At 37.1% G+C, this 18,565-nt stretch overlaps 1 protein-coding gene across 5 annotated transcripts in view; it reads left to right on the forward strand.

Moving 5' to 3' along the window:
* Positions 1-18,317, forward strand: part of ELF1 (E74 like ETS transcription factor 1) — a 105,570-nt gene extending 87,253 nt beyond the window's left edge. For 3 of the 5 annotated variants that reach the window (XM_082859223.1, XM_082859224.1, XM_082859225.1), the window contains exons 5-9: positions 639-806; positions 6,496-6,579; positions 7,527-7,719; positions 8,674-9,117; positions 16,326-18,317. In XM_082859223.1, coding sequence (XP_082715349.1) covers positions 639-806; positions 6,496-6,579; positions 7,527-7,719; positions 8,674-9,117; positions 16,326-16,920 — 1,484 coding nt within the window. In that variant the 3' untranslated portion in view covers positions 16,921-18,317. The remainder of the gene's footprint in view (positions 1-638; positions 807-6,495; positions 6,580-7,526; positions 7,720-8,673; positions 9,118-16,325) is intronic. The other 2 variants (XM_082859226.1, XM_082859227.1) reach the window with 2 other exon arrangements.
* Positions 18,318-18,565: the final 248 nt, after the last annotated feature.

Here is an 18,565-nt window from a genome sequence, read left to right on the forward strand (position 1 = left end):
CTGAAAACACCTGAGACAGGCTTTATGGAGGCAGTGTTTTGACCTGGGCGATTAGTAACAAATAAGCTTTTCATGGGTGGAGGAGACAGGAAGGGGCATTCAACATAGGCAGAGGCAGACACAGACCTGTAAAAAAAAACAATAAAATGTTTGAGATTCAAAATGCTTTGGTATAGCTGAAGTATAAGCTTCATAATGGTTTGTAGATTGTGGAAGCTCAGAATGGCATGCTATGGAGTTTGGGTTGTTCCTATCTTTTTTCCCCTGTAAACTATGGGAAGATATGTTAATTTTATTTTTCTTTCTAATCTTCAGGGTGTAAAGTTTTTATAGAGAAGAATAATATGGTCAGGCCAGACTTAGGTTTTAAAGAAAAACTTTAGCGGCAATGTGAAGAATGGAGAAGACAGAAAAGATAGACTGGGGATAGGAAGTCAGGTAAGGGAGGCGTTGAATAGTCCCATCAAGCCTGGACTGCCTCAGGGTACTTGACTTAGGGCAGAGGAAATAAAAAGCAGGGACTAGATTTCAAAATCTTATTTCTATTTTAATCTTCAAAAAAACAGGAAATATTTTATGAAATTATTTTGATTTATAATACAAAGTTGATTACAATTAGTTGATTTTATTTCCATTAGATAATAATATATTTAGTTCATCTGAAGATGACATTGTTGTTGCCCCAATCACCCATGTATCCGTCACATTAGATGGGATTCCTGAAGTGATGGAAACTCAGCACGTTCAAGAGACATATGCACACTCACCAGGACGCTCATCACCAGAACAACCTAAGAGAAAGAAAGGTGGGTGGTTAATTTGTTAAGCGAAAACAGTCAACTCTTGATGTGGAATCTAAATATAACTTTTATTCAAGGATATTTCTACCTGAATTAAAACTTACGTGAGAAAAAATTGAATGTACAAAACAGAGTTATTTCTTCGTATTAGATGAATTTAAAGAATTATTTTATACTTTTTTATACATTTAAAATACTTGGTCTACCTCACAGAAAAGGGATTTTCCAACTTTCTAAAGCCTCAATCTTTTATCTAAACTCTTTTATCCAAGCTCAGAAAGAGCTCAGGGGTAAGGGCTGAGGTCAGTTTCCTTCCGCAGAACATAGTTTGAAAACCACCAGCATAGATTCCAGTATAAGATTCCAGTGGGAAGAATACAAGTTGGGAATCAGCAGGTAAGTAATTGAAGAGGGAAATGTTAGAATGTGTTAGAGGGAATTTTAAAGTTTTCACAAATTAGGACCATACTTACATTCTAACACTGACACTCTTCCCACTTCATTGCCTTTTGATTCTACCCCAGCTTGTTTGATATTTTGAGTTTAATATCTTGGTTGATGGCATCACCAGCCACCACATAACCTAACTTCACATGAAAGTAAGGGAAATTCCAAGAGCCAAAAATGCAGAGGAAAATAAGAGTGACCTGACACTGCAACAGCTCTGAGGGCTGAGAAGGACATGTCAGTCTGGATGTCCAAGGGGCTTGGTTTTATTGCCCACATAGAGGCAGATGCTTAAGTCTTGGTCCAGTGCAAGATGGGCTATTAGACAGAGACCTCAGCATATAATTGGGATCCCTTAGCTGTACCCTAAGGGGAAAAACAGTCCACCCTTTGGCACAGACAGATGTTAAGAAGCTTGTATTTCTTAGCTGGGTGGAAAAAATTTTTCCTTTGAGAATTCATAATCCTAGGTTTGTCTTAACTTAGGTTTATGATTAGATTTTAAACTGTTACTGACGTTAGGAATTTCCAGCCAAGTAATTAACATAACAATGGCCCCAGGCTGGCAGTAACTTTGGGCACCAGGCGAAGCTCTTGTAAAATTGCTTTGGCACGTCGTATGTTTAATCCAGGCTGCACAGTATTTCTTCAAATAAAACCCTGTTGAAGGTGAACTCACATTTCAGTATCACAGAATGCATAAGAAAGATACTTCCTGAATGAGAAGCAGCAGACATAGAAAACCCTAAGGTTAGTTTGCTAAGAACCTCAGATAATAGGATTATCAAATAGAAACTTTCAATGAATATGATTGTAATTATTAATGCAAGGGAATAAAAAGCATTGTCAAAGAATGAGACTATTAAAAAATACCAGGTGAAACTTCCTCTTCTAGTCCAGATGGAGTAACAGAACCTGACTTGGCAACAATTTATTTGATATGTCACCAAAAGCACAAGCAACAGAAGCAAAAATTAATAAGTGGGACTACAATAAACGAAAAGACTCTGCACAGCAAAAGAAACAATCAACAACATGAAAATGCAACTTACAGAATGGGAGAAAATATTTGTAAATCATATATCGGATGAGGGGTTAATATCCAAAATACATAAACAATTCATATAACTCAATAGCGAAAAAAAATCCAATTAAAGAATGTGCGGAGGACCTGAATAGACGTTTTTCTAAAGGAGACATACAAACAGCTAGCAGGTACATGAAAAGATGCTCAGTATCACTAATCATCAGGGCAGTGTAATCAAAACCACAGTAAGATGCCACCTCACACCTATAGAATGGCTAGAAAAAGTGATAGAAAAGACAAGAGATAGAGTGTTGGTAAAGATATGGAGAAAAGGGAATCTTTCTGCACTGTTGGTAGAAATTTAAATTGGTACAGCCACTGTAGAAAATGGTATGGAGGTTCCACAAAGAGTTAAAACTAGAAATACCGTATGATTCAGCAATCCCACTTCTTAGGTGTATATCCAAAGGAAGTGAAATCAGGATGTTAAAGAGATACTTGCACTCCCATATTCTCTGCGGCATTATTCACAGTAGCCAAGATTTGGAAACAACTAAGTCTTCATCCACAGATGAATGGATAAAGAAGATGTGATATATAAATACACAGAATGGAATATAATTCAGCTGTGAGAAAGAGGGAAATCCTGCCATTTGTGACAGCATGGACAGACCTTGAGGACTTTCTACTAAGTGAAATAAGTCAGAAAGACAAATACTGTATGCTATCTTTTTTTTTTTTTTTTTTTTTTTTGCGGTACTAGGGCCTCTCACTGCTGTGGCCTTTCCCGTTGTGGAGCACAGGCTCCAGACGCGCAGGCCCAGCGGCCATGGCTCACGGGCCCAGCCGTTCCGCAGCATGTGGGATCTTCCTGGACCGGGGCACGAACCCGTGTCCCCTGCATCAGCAGGTGGACTCTCAACCACTGTGCCACGAGGGAAGCCCTATGCTATCATTTTATGTGGAGTCTGAAAGAGCCGCACTCATGGAAACAGAGAGAAGAATGATGTTTGTTGCGGGGTGGAGGAAATGGGGAGATGTCAGTCAAAGGGTACAAACTTCCATTTATATGATGAGTAAGTTCTGGGGACTAATGTACAAGCATGGTGACTATGGAAATTTCTAAGAGAATAGATCTTAAGTGTTCTCAGAAAGGAAGTGATTATTATGTGAAATGATGGGTATGTTAACTAACCCTACTGTGGTAATCATTTTGCAATATATAAATATATCAAATCATCATGTTGTACCCTTTAAACTTACACAATATGTCAATTATATATCAATAAAGCTGGAAAAAAAAACCCAACAAAAACAGAACCTGGATTTACCCTCCTGTTTGAAACAGCTAAAACCACAGATAAAATATATGAAGCAATGGTACTAAAGAAAGTGGTGGACATCTGTCAACAAAAGTGAGTGATTCCTGGGAAACAGGAAACCAATGAGGTGAGCCCTATGATTACCCCACCTTCCTGCATGGAGGAAATATTTTTGGAAAACAGTTTGAAAATTCCTTAAAGAACTTAATGTATACTTAACATGTGACCCAGCCATTCTACTACTCAGTATTTACCCAAAAGAAATGAAGCCATACATTTAACAGAAAAACTTATGCGTGAATGAAGGTTCTTAGCAGCTATATTTGCAGTAGCCCCAAACTGGAAACGACCCAAACGTCCATCACCTGCTGATTGGATAAACAAATTTGTGGTATATCCATATAATGAAAGACCACTCAGCAATGAAATGAAATGTACCATTGATACATAAAACAAAAACGGATGAATTTCAACATAATTATGCTAAGGGAAAGAAGGCAGACTCCCTCCCCCTCTGCCAAAAACAAGAAGAGTATGGTTCTGTTTATATAAAATTGTACAAACTGTAAATTAATCTATAATGACAGAAAATATATGAGTGGATTGGGCAGGGTGGGGAAAGGTGAGTTGTGAGGATTACAAAAGGGCACAAAGCACTTTTGGGGGCGAAGAATATGTTTATTATCTTTGAGTGTAGCGATGGTTTCACAGGTGTATACATATGTCAAAACTTATCAAATTGTAAATTTAAACATAAGCAGTTTATTGTATATCAGTTATACCTCAATAAAGCTGTTTTTAGAAAGTGAAAGACTAACATGCTATTTAATGGTGAAAGGCTGATATGATAAGGAACCAAATAGAACACATAATATATGGGTTAAACAGCAAATGAGTCACTGCTTAAGGGAGAATTTAGTGAGCTCCAGTACAGATCTGATGTAGAATAAAAAATATGAAAGTTAGAGATGTGAGGATTGCGTGAAAAGGTCTACATGTTTAATCAAAGCTCTAGGAGGAGAGAATGTGTAGAGTGAGGAAGAGGCAGTATTCAAAGATAATGACTGAGGAATTTTCAAGAATGATGTTAATCCCAGCATGGTGAATCCAGAGTAGCATAACTAAAATAGATCCAAGCCTAAATATATTATGGTAAAAATGTGGAACATCAAAGACTCCCCTCCACCCCCCCGTCAAAGAAAGAAAAGAAAAAAAAAAGGAAGAAGAAGCAAACCAACCAGGGAGGATCTGCATTACCTGAAGAGGATTGATTATTGGATTGGCAGCTTACAAGCTCCCAGTAAAGGCTGGAAGGGCTGGATATGTTCAAAGCACTGAGAAGAAATAACTGTTACCAGAATTTCTATACCCAACTAATCTGTAATTCATGTGGAGCTGTGTACATTGCCACCGTGAACAGTAAGGAAGATGATGGAGAGGATGGATATTGGGTAGGCTACTGACAGTATCTGCCATGACTAAAACGAGTGGAGGAAAACTGGGGAATAAAGAAAATATTATCAAAGCAAGTCAATAAATAGCATAAAGTAAGATGGGAGGAATGATAGGAGCTAACTGAAGTCTGGCTTCTCTCAGTCCTTACTGTCATGAACACAGTTAGCTAGAAGTCTCTATGTCATGCAGAGGTTCTCTGCAGATGTCTGCAGTGATGGAAGTTGAGACACCAGGCTCCTACAGTCTACGTTTGTACATCTGGTAGTCTCAAGAGGAACCTGGCCTTAAGAGTGACTTTTTTGACCATCTTTTCCTTGACTCTTACCTTAACTTCAGAAATGTTTTCCTGGGAATTCCCCAGCAGTCCAGTGGTTAGGACTCCATGCTTTCACTGCCCAGGGCCTGGGTCCAACTCCTGGTTGGGGAACTACAATCCCGCAAGCCACGCGGCATGGGCGGAAAAAAAAAAAAAAAAAACCGTTTTCCTATTCAGTTTGTCTTGGGATGTGTTGTCACTAACCTTGTGACTTTAGCTAGGATTCTACTTTTCTAAATTACTGCCTATATTATATTACCCCAGCATTCACCCTTATGATCTAAGATCAGAGAGTCAGCTTCAAGAATGTAGGGGTAAATGGTACTAACTAAAGTATCTATTTATGCTTAATCTTCATTGTCTCTCATATACAGGGTGGTAGTCTGTTCAGACAGCATCATCAGCTTAACCTAAATCATAGGCAGCATTGCTGCCGAGTTGTGGTTCTAGATAAGTGGCAAAAACAGATCACAAACGCAGTTTTAGAATAGTTGGTTGACCCAGACTAAGGCTGCACAAAATATAGTTTAACTCTGTTGCATTGGACTTGTTTAGGACTGGATGATGGATAATCATAAAGTAAATTTGTTTGCTGTAAATTGAAAGAAATATAGAAGAATGAGATGTTTAAAAATACACAATAAAAATGGACTATGTGGTTCACAAAAATTTAGCCTCACTTATTTTTTATATCTCTAGAAGTTTTGGGTAGTTTCCAGTATTTGAGAACTAACCAAGAGGCAGACAAACTGTGTGGCTTATTTTCTGAGCCCAAGTTTTATCAGCATCAAGAATATTCCCCCAGATTTTAAGAAAGCACTGTCAGTATTGTCACCTCAAAGACAAAATGTAAAGTTTAAACTTAACCTCATTTTTACAAATGAGCCAAAGTATCGTTTTCTACATAAGAGTGTTTGTGATCTAACCTAAGTTAATGTCAAATTTTTACTAAAGTTATTTTCCTTTTAATAAATAGCACTTAGGAGACCAATATATGTGTTCCATGTATAAAATATTTGGCACTTGAAATTTAGGATAAATGACAAAACAGCATTTATAAACAGCTATATTGTCCATTCCCTCTCTCTTTTGAGAGCAAATATTTATGTAGAGCCATTGTGATTTCAGGGAGAAAAACTAAACCAGCACGACCAGATTCCCCAGCCACTACACCAAACATATCTGTGAGGAAGAAAAACAAAGATGGGAAGGGTAAGTACTACTGCTGTAACTTCCCTATAATACTTATGGGTCAAGTAACATTCAGATTGCTTTAAAATATCTGCGTATTTTAAGTAGAAACCACCAGCTTTTATTGAAATGGATCTTATTGCTGCCACATGCTTATAAGGTATGGTTACCACCTTCTGTAAAAGACTGGTAATAATGTAGTCCAAGAAATCCATCTAGGAGATTTTCACTTACCTGTCAAAATAATCCATCCTTTCATTTTTTTTTTTTTTTCGGTACGCGGGCCTCTCACTGTTGTGGCCTCTCCCGTTGCGGAGCACAGGCTCCAGACACGCAGGCTCAGCGGCCATGGCTCACGGGCCCAGCCGCTCCACGGCATGTGGGATCTTCCCGGACGGGGGCACGAACCCGCGTCCCCTGCATCGGCAGGCGGACTCTCAACCACTGCACCACCAGGGAAGCCCATCGTTTCATTTAATAAAGAGCCTCTTGGAAGAATTCAGCCACGTTAGGTTTTCAGTTCATAGACACTTTATTATATTGTCTTGGAGTTTTAGTATTTTCATAACTGCTGCCTAAATTTGAAGAAAATTATTAAGGCTAATCTGCTGGCTCTTTATATAAAAAGAACAACTATTGAAAGGTTTTGTACAACTCTTTCTCAGTTTCTTAGGCGTAATAATGGTTCTTAAAGAGGCTGAAAAAAAAATTTGTCTCAAAGTGCTTTCTCCCTAAGTCATTACACATCTAATTGGCAGGATTGCTCTGTTCAGACATCTTATACGGGACTAATAAAAAGATCTATGTTAGACCCTAAAATTTATGACCATTATATCACCAGTACTAACTGAACTGTGTAGTATGTTTGTATAATTATAGATAGAACTTAAGAAGACCTTTAGTTGTGTTTTATTGCGTTCTTTCAAATGAAATTTTGGGCAGTTAAAAAGAAATTGCTTTTGTTTCAGGAAACACAATTTATCTTTGGGAGTTTTTACTGGCACTGCTCCAGGACAAAGCTACTTGTCCTAAATATATCAAGTGGACCCAGCGAGAAAAAGGCATTTTTAAATTGGTAGATTCTAAAGCAGTGTCCCGGTTGTGGGGGAAGCACAAAAACAAGCCTGACATGAATTATGAGACCATGGGAAGAGCCCTCAGGTACGTGAGGCTTCTGTAGTTCACTGTGTGACCAGTAGCGGTTCCTAAATACTGAAAAGTAGGTGACTTCAAAAAAGTGCGTTGGTTAAAGAAATGGTGAATTTTATTGTTGAAGGGCTAAAACCTCACTGCTTGTAGAAATGAGTGTTATTTAAGTTGAAATCTTATTTCAGTCTGGGAAAACGTTCTCCTTCCTCCCCCTAAATCTTCATGCAAACGAGATATTTTATTTATGAAGGGATCAGAAAATGTTAAGCTGTCATCAGAAATTGTAAATTGACCACAAGGCTCACGTTTTGAGTCATTAAACTTAAGTTCAGCACAAAGTAACAACTAGTGGTAATGCAGGCAATGAATAAGAGGGTGCATTTTTAAACATGAATCTCAGGTATGATGTGTAATATATTGTGTTGGAATAAATTAATGCTTCGATCATAATATTAGCCATTGTGAAAATGTTGAACAAAAGTATCACTTAAACCCACTTTTAGTTTGTTTTTCTTGTGATCATGTCATTTAGTCTTCAGGATCTGGGTATATTTGAGAAAGATTTATTAGAAATATCAGTGATCTGAGAACTCGGTAAACTTTTAAAACCAGAACTATTTAGTTAGAGTTGGCATTTTATTTTTTAACTCACACTTTTTAAGTTCTTGATTTAATTAAAATAAATGACAGAATTTGAATCACTTCTATTTGTACATCATTAAGTTTTATACAGAAAATTGTTTCAGATTAACTGAAGCAAATTTAAACAGGTTAGGGACATTATAATTATAGTAAGCTATGGAAGAGAAATAAAATAACTACCCTTCATTTAGAAAGTCTTTTCTCACCTGTTTGTTTCTAGCTTTAAACTTTTGTTTATGATTAAGAAATTTTTATTGTGTTGAAGATTATTTTAGTTTATGTATAACTGAATACAATATTGATGGAATTGTCTGCTTTGAATAGGTACTATTACCAAAGGGGTATTCTGGCAAAAGTAGAAGGTCAGCGCTTGGTGTATCAGTTTAAGGATATGCCGAAAGACCTTATTTATATAGATGATGAGGATCCAAGTTCCAGCATAGAGTCTTCAGATCCATCACTGTCTTCAACAACCACTTCGAGTAGGAACCAGGCAAGTCGATCGAGAGTATCTTCAGGTCCAGGGACAAAAGGAGGAGCCACTACAGTTCTAAAACCAGGGAATTCTAAAGCTGCAAAACCCAAAGATCCTGTGGAACCTGCACAGCCATCAGAGGTTCTTAGGACAATGCAGTCCACACAGACTCCATATCCTACCCAGCTCTTCCGGACTATTCATGTAGTACAGCCAGTACAAGCTGTTCCCGAAGGAGAAGCAACCAGTAGCATGCAGGACGAAACATTAAATTCTTCCGTTCAGAGTATTAGGTGAGAAAATTAAACTTACTGGTGCAGATCATTGTACGATGTTTCTGACCAGAGTCGTCGTTAAACGTGTCAGGATTCAGAAGTGAAAATAAAACTTATATACATGTCAAGCTAGAACTCTTGGTCAACAGATTGTTTCAGCAGCGTTGCATCAGTCCTGTGATTGTATCAATGATTCCTTATTTTTATTTATTTATTATTTTTTTAAAGCACTCTTTTTTTTTTTATAAATTTATTTACTTTATTTCTCTTTGGCCGCGTTGGGTCTTCGTTGCTGTGCGTGGGCTTTCTCTAGTTGCGGTGAGCGGGAGCTACTCTTCGTTGTGGTGCGCGGGCTTCTCACTGCGGTGGCTTCTCTTGTTGCCGAGCATGGGCTCTGGGTGTGTGGCCTCAGTAGTTGTGGCGCATGGGCTTAGTTGCTCTGTGGCATGTGGGATCTTCCCGGACCAGGGTTCGAACCCATGTTCCCTGCATTGGCAGGCGGATTCTTAACCACTGCATCACCAGGGAAGACCCTATACCTTACTTTTAAACTGTGACATTACTTGATGTTATTCAATCAATTTGAATCAGTTCTCTATAGCTTTGTGTAACTGAATTAATCCATATAAGAAGGGATCCACATATAAGAAAATCCAGAGAATAGTTTCAGATCTTTTTTCAAACAAAGTTAGAAGCTGTAAAAATTTAACATAAATTTACATATCATGACCCTTTGGAATGCATTGAGTTCTAAGAAATCCACATTAGTCTTTGGGAAGATACTATCTTCTCAGATAGTATCCAGAATAGTTCTAAAGTTCAAACAGGTTGGAGGCCAAGAATCGAAGGTCCTCTTTTTCAGGCTTTTAAGTGGCAGAGTTGGAAGAATAGTTTTGTGGTTTAATCAAATCTGCCTCATAACCCCAGAAAAGACATGAAACAACAGATTAGACTGCTCTATTGCAGACACTTGGGACTGGTCTTGACTGATTTAGAATGGGGAAAAGGGAGGAAGGCAGAAAATTAGATGGACATTTTCAGGTTCTGTTTTTCCATTTCTACTGCCATGAATTTCCAGAACATGAATTATAATAAAATATAGGAGCCCCTCCAAATCCAGTAAAAATGATTCTTTGATTATTTTCATTAGCTGACTTCAATCTTACAGTTGTATATTCTAGAATATAAATGCTGGGTTTTTGTTCAATTGATCTTGAAGTATACATTACCTAGAATCAAAACAGACTTATAGACGATTCAGTCTTCCTTGTATGGTCCATTTAAACTTTCGACAAGTTTGATTTAAGAGAATTGAATTCTCCTAAATCGTTGACTTGTAAGGAGTATAAAGATCACATTTTTTCCATCTTAATTAAAGAAGTACTTATTTAACTCTGTATTTTCCCTTTAATGTTTTATTTTCCTCTAAGTTCTGTTGGTTACTTACGATGACTGAATATCTGATGGAAATTATGTGGTTCCTCCCGTTGATTTCTATGCTCTTTGTCATCTTATCATTGTATGTATTTGTGTTTATATGAAACATACAATGGCCACAGCTGATCACTGGGACTCCCTTCTTGGACTGATTCAGTTGTTTTTTAGCATCTCTAATCAAAGTTTCCTTTTTAGACCTAGAGAATAAAAACAAACCAGAAGAAAAACAACAAGAGCAACAAAAACACATACCTTTAGCTCTGAAAGATAGTAAATTGTGTATTATATTGGATAGTTTATTACTCTGAATGTCAATTTCTGAGTAAGACTCACTGCCAGATATTAAAACATTGTAATTACACTCCCTACCTCTGATTTTCAAACTGTCTTTGGTGTACCTTTCAGAATCTTCATTTCCACAGTCTCAGAGTTCTGTCTGTGGACTCTCTGCCTGCTTCCTGTTTCTCCTATTTTTCTCTCTGGCAACCTACATGTTACCGATGCATATCATTATGTGATGTTTCTGACCAGAGCCATTCTTTGTTTAATGGCTCAAGAGTCAGCATTCGTGATAGTGCCTTCTTGCAGCTTTTGTTAGATCTAATTTGCACACAGAGTGCAGTCCAATTTCTGTAGCCTCCACTGCCAGCTCTCACTCTACTCATAATTCCTTCCTTGCTCTCCAGCTAAAGCTTACTTCTTGCCTGTACCACATTCTGTTACATAAACCAGGTGTTTCAGGTGACTTTAATGCCTGTCTCCTGCTATACATTTAAATCTGTAGGAGCTAGATTCTATTCATTGTCCTTTTCCTAACACCTAACATAGTCTGACATATAACACCCCTTCATATTTATAGAATTAATTTTGAAGTAGTGTATATGATCATTCTTTATCTCCTTTTAGAATAATGAGTTCTCTAAGTGGACTACTTATAAAATGAAGAAATATAAAATTTAACTTTTCAAACTTAAAGACAGTTTTTTTCTTTTCTTTTCTTTTCTTTTTTTGACCATGCTGTGCGGCTTGTGGGAGGGATCTTAGTTCCCTGACCAGGGATTGAACCCGGGCCCATGGCAGTGAAAGCGCTGAGAACTAACCACTGGACCGGTGGGGAATTCCCAAAACACAATTTCTTCTTGTAGAAATTATTATGTATTTATATGAATGTATGTATGTATCCACATACATTCTTTTTTTTAAATATAAATTTATTTTATTTATTTATTTTTGGCTGCATTGGGTCTTCGCTGTTGCACATGGGCCTTCTCCAGTTGCAGCAAGCGGGGGCTACTCTTCCTTGTGGTGCATGGGCCTCTCGTCGCAGTGGCACCCCCCATTGCAGAGCACGGGCTCCAGGTGCGCGGGCCTCAGTAGTTGTGGCTCGCAGGCTCTAGAGTGAATGCAGGCTCAGCAGCTGTGGCGCACAGGCCCAGTTGCTCCACAGCATGTGGGATCCTCCCGGACCAGGGCTCGAAACCTGTGTCCCCTGCATTGACAGGAGGATTCCTAACCACTATGCCACTGTGGAAGCCCCACATACATTCTTAATCATTCATTTGACTTTAAAAAAAATTATTTTCTCATTTGGTTATATTTTATTTTCCTCCCCCAAATCCTACTTATTTTCACTGTAAGTATCCCAACTTTTAACTATGAGAAATTTCAAAATATGGGAAGGCTGAAATAGTACACTGAACAACTATACCATCCACCTGGATTCACAGTTGATAGCATTTTGCCTTATTTGTTTCCTCTCTATATTTATTTATACCCTTTTTTTCCTGTTTGGCTATTTGTCAAGTCAGTTGACATTTCACCCTTAAATACTTCAGTGTACACTCTTTAAGAGTAGAGACATCCTAAATAATCATATTATCACTCCTAAGAAAAGTAACAGAAATTTGGCTGTATCTTTCTTGACTACTTTTTAATAAAATCAAAGACCTTTGAAATATTTTTTCTATAGTTGAGGGAAGGTCAAATGATTATGACTTAAATTTAGATTATTAAATTAATATACAGCAAGAGATGATACTTTCAAAGAACTCTCTATATTCATACACTTTACATATATTAATGTATAGAAAATCCTTATTGCTCAGTGAGGTGTAGGTAATATTCCTGTTTTACAGTTGAGGAAACAGAGTCAAGGAGAGGCCACGGAGCCTGGTCACCTTTAGTAAGTGGTGGAGATAGTGTTTTAATGCAAGCAGTTTAGTCTAAAGCAGTGAACTTAATGAGTTGCCATACTGTCAGTTAATTCACATAATCACATGAATTATCGCTTACCTACAATGAAGTAGCAACATATTTTTTCTCAAGTTTTTCCTTTGCTCTTTTCTTTGTATCTCACATAATTGCACATAGAGTTATCCCTCAGTATCCTCAGGGGATTGGTTCCAGAACCCCCTTTGGAGTCCAAAACCTGAGGATGCTCAAGCCCCTTATGTAAAATGGCATAGTATATGCGTATAAGCTCCATACACCCTCCCATGTACTTTAAATCATCTCTAGATAACTTACAATACCTAAAACAGTGTAAGTGCTATGTAAATAGTTGGAGCATGTGGCAAATTCAAGTTTTGTGGTTTGGAACTTTCTGGAAATTTTTTTTGGGGGGCGTGGATATTTTCCACCAGAGAGGTTGGCGGAATCTGTGGATGTGGAGACCGTGGATATGGAAGGCCAGCTGTATCTATATTGAAATTGATTAAATTTCCTTAATTGATTTAGGGTATATATGCTCAGTTTTACAAATTTTAACTTTGGCTTCACAAAAATAAACCTCTGGTAAAATATTTTCCTAAAATTGTTCCTTGGTAAATCTACAAGTCCATATACCAACCCAGTATAACTTATTTCTCTATGTTTATCCAAGTACTAATAGTTTGTCTTAGGGTCTTTTAAATAATTAGCCTCTAAAAATGTATAATGTATACATTATACATTTTAAAGCAGTGTAATGGAGTAGGAAGAATGTGGGCATAACCTTCTCGCCCTCCAGCCTTGTCAATTATTAGATGTGACGCTGGATCATATTAACTAACTATTCTGAGTCTGTTTCCTCCTCTATAAAATGAAGATGATACTATTTAAGCTTACAGGTGGTTGTAACAATTAAATGACACTTTCTGACATCTGATATTCAACAAAAGCCAAATATTATATTGTATATGTTTCTTAGCTTCAGAAAGTTTGAGGAATTTTAAATTACCTATATTGTACCATTTGGTTACAAGCAGCTTACGTTTTGTAAAAGTAGTTAACTGTAATATAACCTTTGTTATATAATATAATGAGACACAACTGACAGTTTAATCATTAACTAAGAAAAAAAATAATTTAAAATTCCTGTGTTTAGGAAAAGGCTGTGTAGTATTTAATCCTTTAATCTCTGAATTTTTTATTAGTGAAAATTTATTGTTTTAGAATTTGTTCAAATAAGCTAATATATTTACATTGCAGATATATATATATATATATATATATATGTCTCAGTATATATATTTTCTGGCAGATGGCAGTCAGGTGTTCAAGAAAGGGACATCTTTTTCTGACTTGAATAAAAGCATTGAAAGTCTAGTGGTAGCCCTGATGAGCAATAAGGAAATTTTCCAAGTACATTATTGCTCATGCCACATCTGAGAGAAGGAAAGGGGAAGGGGGAGGGGTATGTATTAAAGGTTGTTAACTCCCCACAGTTTAAAGATCTAATAGAAAGTTTTCATCTTTGGCTGAAGTTATTCAGGACTTAAGAAGTGACAGTATGTTGTAATGGTTAAGCACACAGGCTCTGCAGTTGAATGACCCCTTTTCTTATCTAACTGCTCACCTTATGCAAGCTGTTCAACTACTTTGTGCATTAATTTTTTCATATGGAAAATTGGGATAATACTTATAGGGTGGCAAGGCTATACATATTTATAGATACAATCTGTGTGCTTCCTATATGCCAAGTTCTATTTTATCTATACATACATGTACATGAACTCTTGGCATGGGAAGCCCTTGGGTCTTTTTTATTTAAAAAATGGTATCTGTCAGCTACCATTTGCAGGCTTAGATTCCACCTAAGATATCCTGATTCAGGCGGGCAGGGAAGAAGGGAGGCATAGTGTATTTTGGAAAAGTGCCCTAGTTCCCGAAGTTATTCTGTATCCTTTCTACTCATCCCTTCCTGCCCAATAGTATTAGTACATCTGGCCATACCCTGCCAGCCTATTAAATCTTCATTACCTGACTCATATTCTCTTCTAGCAGTGTCCTTCAAGAGAGCTGCCGATCTCCTGCTGTAGACTACTCCTCACAGTGGTGACTATGGTGGCAAACTGAACTTGGGAATCAGTATCCTACATGTATGGGTGGGCTGCAGTTATCGTGTGTCTTTCTGCTTCCTTTGAACTTCTTCTGAGTTGTGCTGAGTCATCTTTCCATCTAGCCCATTTGTCTTCTCCTCCAGAATTTCATTTCTCACATGTGACAGGCCACATAATTGTAACTTGCTAAACTTTACCTGTGATAGTCTCCTGGCAATAATTAACATTTGGTTTACGGGGACTAATCCAGCTCCTAGCCATTTGGAGTAGCAATCATCTCTCTTTTGTAAAATAGCTTTATAGAATTAAGAGGAAACACAGTTGAGATCCAGATGCTGAGTTTTTTCAACAGCATTTGTTTTATATTAACAATGGCCATAACTGTAAACTTCACAGCTGTGAACTTTTAAAATTTGATTGACTTATAATATCATTTATGTACCACTTTTCTTCAATAAATGGAATTAAAACCTTACATAAACTGGATTTTACGTTAAAGGATTTTTTAAATTTAAAAAATTTTTTTTGCGGTACGCGGGCCTCTCACTGTTGCGGCCTCTCCCGTTGCGGAGCACAGGCTCCGGACACGCAGGCCCAGCGGCCATGGCTCACAGGCCCAGCCGCCCCGCGGCATGTGGGATCTTCCCGGACCGGGGCACGAACCTGCGTCCCCTGCATCAGCAGGCAGACTCTCAACCACTGCGCCACCAGGGAAGCCCACGTTAAAAGATTTTATGTTAAAATTGTATCTTTATGACTAAAATTTGTGAAAATTACTTGAGCTGAGAAAACTGCTAAAACACGCCTCTATTTTTGCCAAGGGTTGGCCTTATTTTTTGTTCTATCTGCCAGCCTAAAGAACCCTCATGAGTTAATTATATTCATGACTTGTTTTATGTAATATGAACCGTGAACTATTAAAATTCTTCTCATAATTCTGTCTCATACATTTAAGATTGTTTTTTATTTTAGTTAATTGAGCATTTTCTCTATATATAGAAAAACAGGTTGAAAACAATTATAATCATGTGAAGTTTGGTAATTTGGTTGGGTATATTGATGACATTACCCCTCAAATATTAAAATGATAGTGAGTCCAATATGTTTATTTAAAAGTCCCTAATTTTCTTTCAGACAGCTTATACATAACTTCCTTGGGAAACATTTTGATATCCTCCTCCCCCAACAAAATTGCTTCCCCATTTGTGTTAATATAGCACTTAGGATAGACTTTTTTTTTTTCCCACCAGATGGTATCGTAGTTAATGGACTGAGAGTTTTGTGTTGGGCATTTCTGTATGTAGAGTGTTTAATGCAGGGTCTGGCGCAATGTTTATGTTGTGTTGAAAATATGGGAAGGAACATTTGAAATGAATAACTCATGTTTTGTCAAAGTGAGTTGTCAAATGTTAAGTTTTAAACAATGTAGAATATGCTAATTTCCTCACTTTTATTTCATAATCTCAATAGGACTATACAGGCTCCAGCCCAAGTTCCTGTGGTCGTATCTCCTGGGAATCAGCATTTGCACACAGTAACACTTCAGACAGTGCCAATCACAACAGTTATAGCCAGCACAGATCCATCATCAGGTGCTGGATCTCAGAAATTTATCTTACAAGCCATTCCATCGTCACAGCCCATGACAGTACTGAAAGAAAATGTTGTGCTCCAGTCGCAGAAGCCGGGCTCTCCTCCTTCCATTGTCCTGAGTCCTGCCCACGTACAGCAGGTTCTTACCAGCAATGTTCAGTCCATTTGCAATGGAACCGTCAGCGTGGCTTCATCTCCGTCCTTCAGTGCTACCACACCTGTGGTGACCTTTTCTCCTCGCAATTCACAACTGGTTACTCACCCACCTGGCACTGTAATCACTTCAGTTATCAAAGCTCAAGAAACAAAAACTCATATACAGGAAGTAGAGAAAAAGGAGGTTGAAGATAATTTGAAAGAAGGCACTGGGGAAACTGAGCAGCAGTCACAGCCTTATGTGATGGTGGTATCCAATGGATTTACCTCTCAGGTAGCTATAAAAAACGAACTGCTGGAACCCAACTCTTTCTAAGTAATATACCAAAGGAATTACAGATGGTGGTTTTTTTAATTGAACATTTTCAGTTGTATGCAAACTATTGATTGATTCTAAGGTAAATTCTCCAAATGTTCCTAATTTTATAGTTAACTTGTTAAAAATAATAACTTAGAGTTAATTTTGACTTTGTTAGATGAGGGGAGGAAAACCCAAGTGTTTCCTTTTGTTCTTCAAATGTTTCAGAATTCAATTGTGAAGGAACAGGCATTTTATACTATGAAGACATTCTTTTGAGATTTTTTCCAGTGGCTATATCATAAGCATTTTTAAAGTTTCTTTTTAAATTTTACATTGTATTAGCTTTTCTGATTCTTCTGTAAATACAGTACTTAAATATGACATCAGGAAATTTATATAGGAGCTATTTTCATTCCACTTGTATAGGTTAAGTCTTGACTCTTTCAAATGCAAGACACCTATTTTATGCCTTGTTAAAATTATGATTTCACTTAGATCGACTTTAGTTTGTTGCACTGTATATTGAACTATGACTATGTAAATTATAACATTAAAAATCGAAATGTGCCCATGATATGGCTGAACCTGTTTCAGAAGCAGGATAATATAAAAGTATCAGCCTAAGAGTGGCTCTCCTACTAACTAGTTGTATAACCTTGGGCAAGCCACTTGACCTTTCTGGGCATCATAAGAGGAGGGATGTATTGGATTAGATTAGATGATCTCCAATTTCCTATCTAGTTCTAAATTTTATGATTCTAAGCCCTATGTTTTAAGCTTATCTCCTACTGTAAATATAGCTAAAATATTGCAGAAAAATTAATGACCCTACAAAATTCATTTTGCTGTTACCTGTTAAGATTTGCTCTGAACCTGAATTCCTCCTAAATACTTTGTTAATTAACTCTTTAGGCCACTGTGCACTGTGGTCCACTAGTAAAAAACTTATGTTGCTGAGTGCTAAATGATATACTGCTATTCTGAAAGAGTCAGGGCTCTTTAAGGCCCCAGAAAGCAACCAAGCCTTGGGCTAATCTGGCTGAGTAGTCAGTTGCTATAAAAGCATAATTGCTTTATATTTTGGATCTTTTTTTTTTATTGAGAGTGGGGGGAGGGGGAATTGCATACAAAGATATACATTATATATCCCAGTTTCTGAAATGCAATAGTTTTTAGATTACTTTTTCAACTGTAAATAATGTACATTTAATTTCACAAGAAAAATTGTTTTCTGCAAATTTTCTAGTATAGCAAAAAGAAATTTTTGTAGTTGAAAGAATCATTATGTTTAGAGGTCTAATGTTATATGTTTTCATGTTACAGAGTGAATTTGTATTTAAACAAAAATTTAAATTTTGGAATCCTCTAAACGTTTTTGTATCTTTAATTGGTTTGTTATTAAATAAATCATGTAAAAATCCTGTGTTTTTGTTTTCAAGAAAATGTTCCTTAAGAACAAGTATACAGACAATGTTGCTAGTATTAATGTTATTAAACGTTTATATAACACCCTCCATTAGTCAGATTAGAATTGCAGAATGTCATCCTCTCAGTTTTCCTTTCTACCATGCCAAATGGCAGTTTCTGGACACGACACAATGGATTACAAAGCTCCAAAAATTAGAAAATAAAATGTTCCCAGCGATAATATTAAACACAC

Source organism: Leucopleurus acutus, assembly GCF_964270905.1.
Source record: "Leucopleurus acutus genome assembly, chromosome: 18".
Classification (NCBI taxonomy): domain Eukaryota; kingdom Metazoa; phylum Chordata; class Mammalia; order Artiodactyla; family Delphinidae; genus Leucopleurus; species Leucopleurus acutus.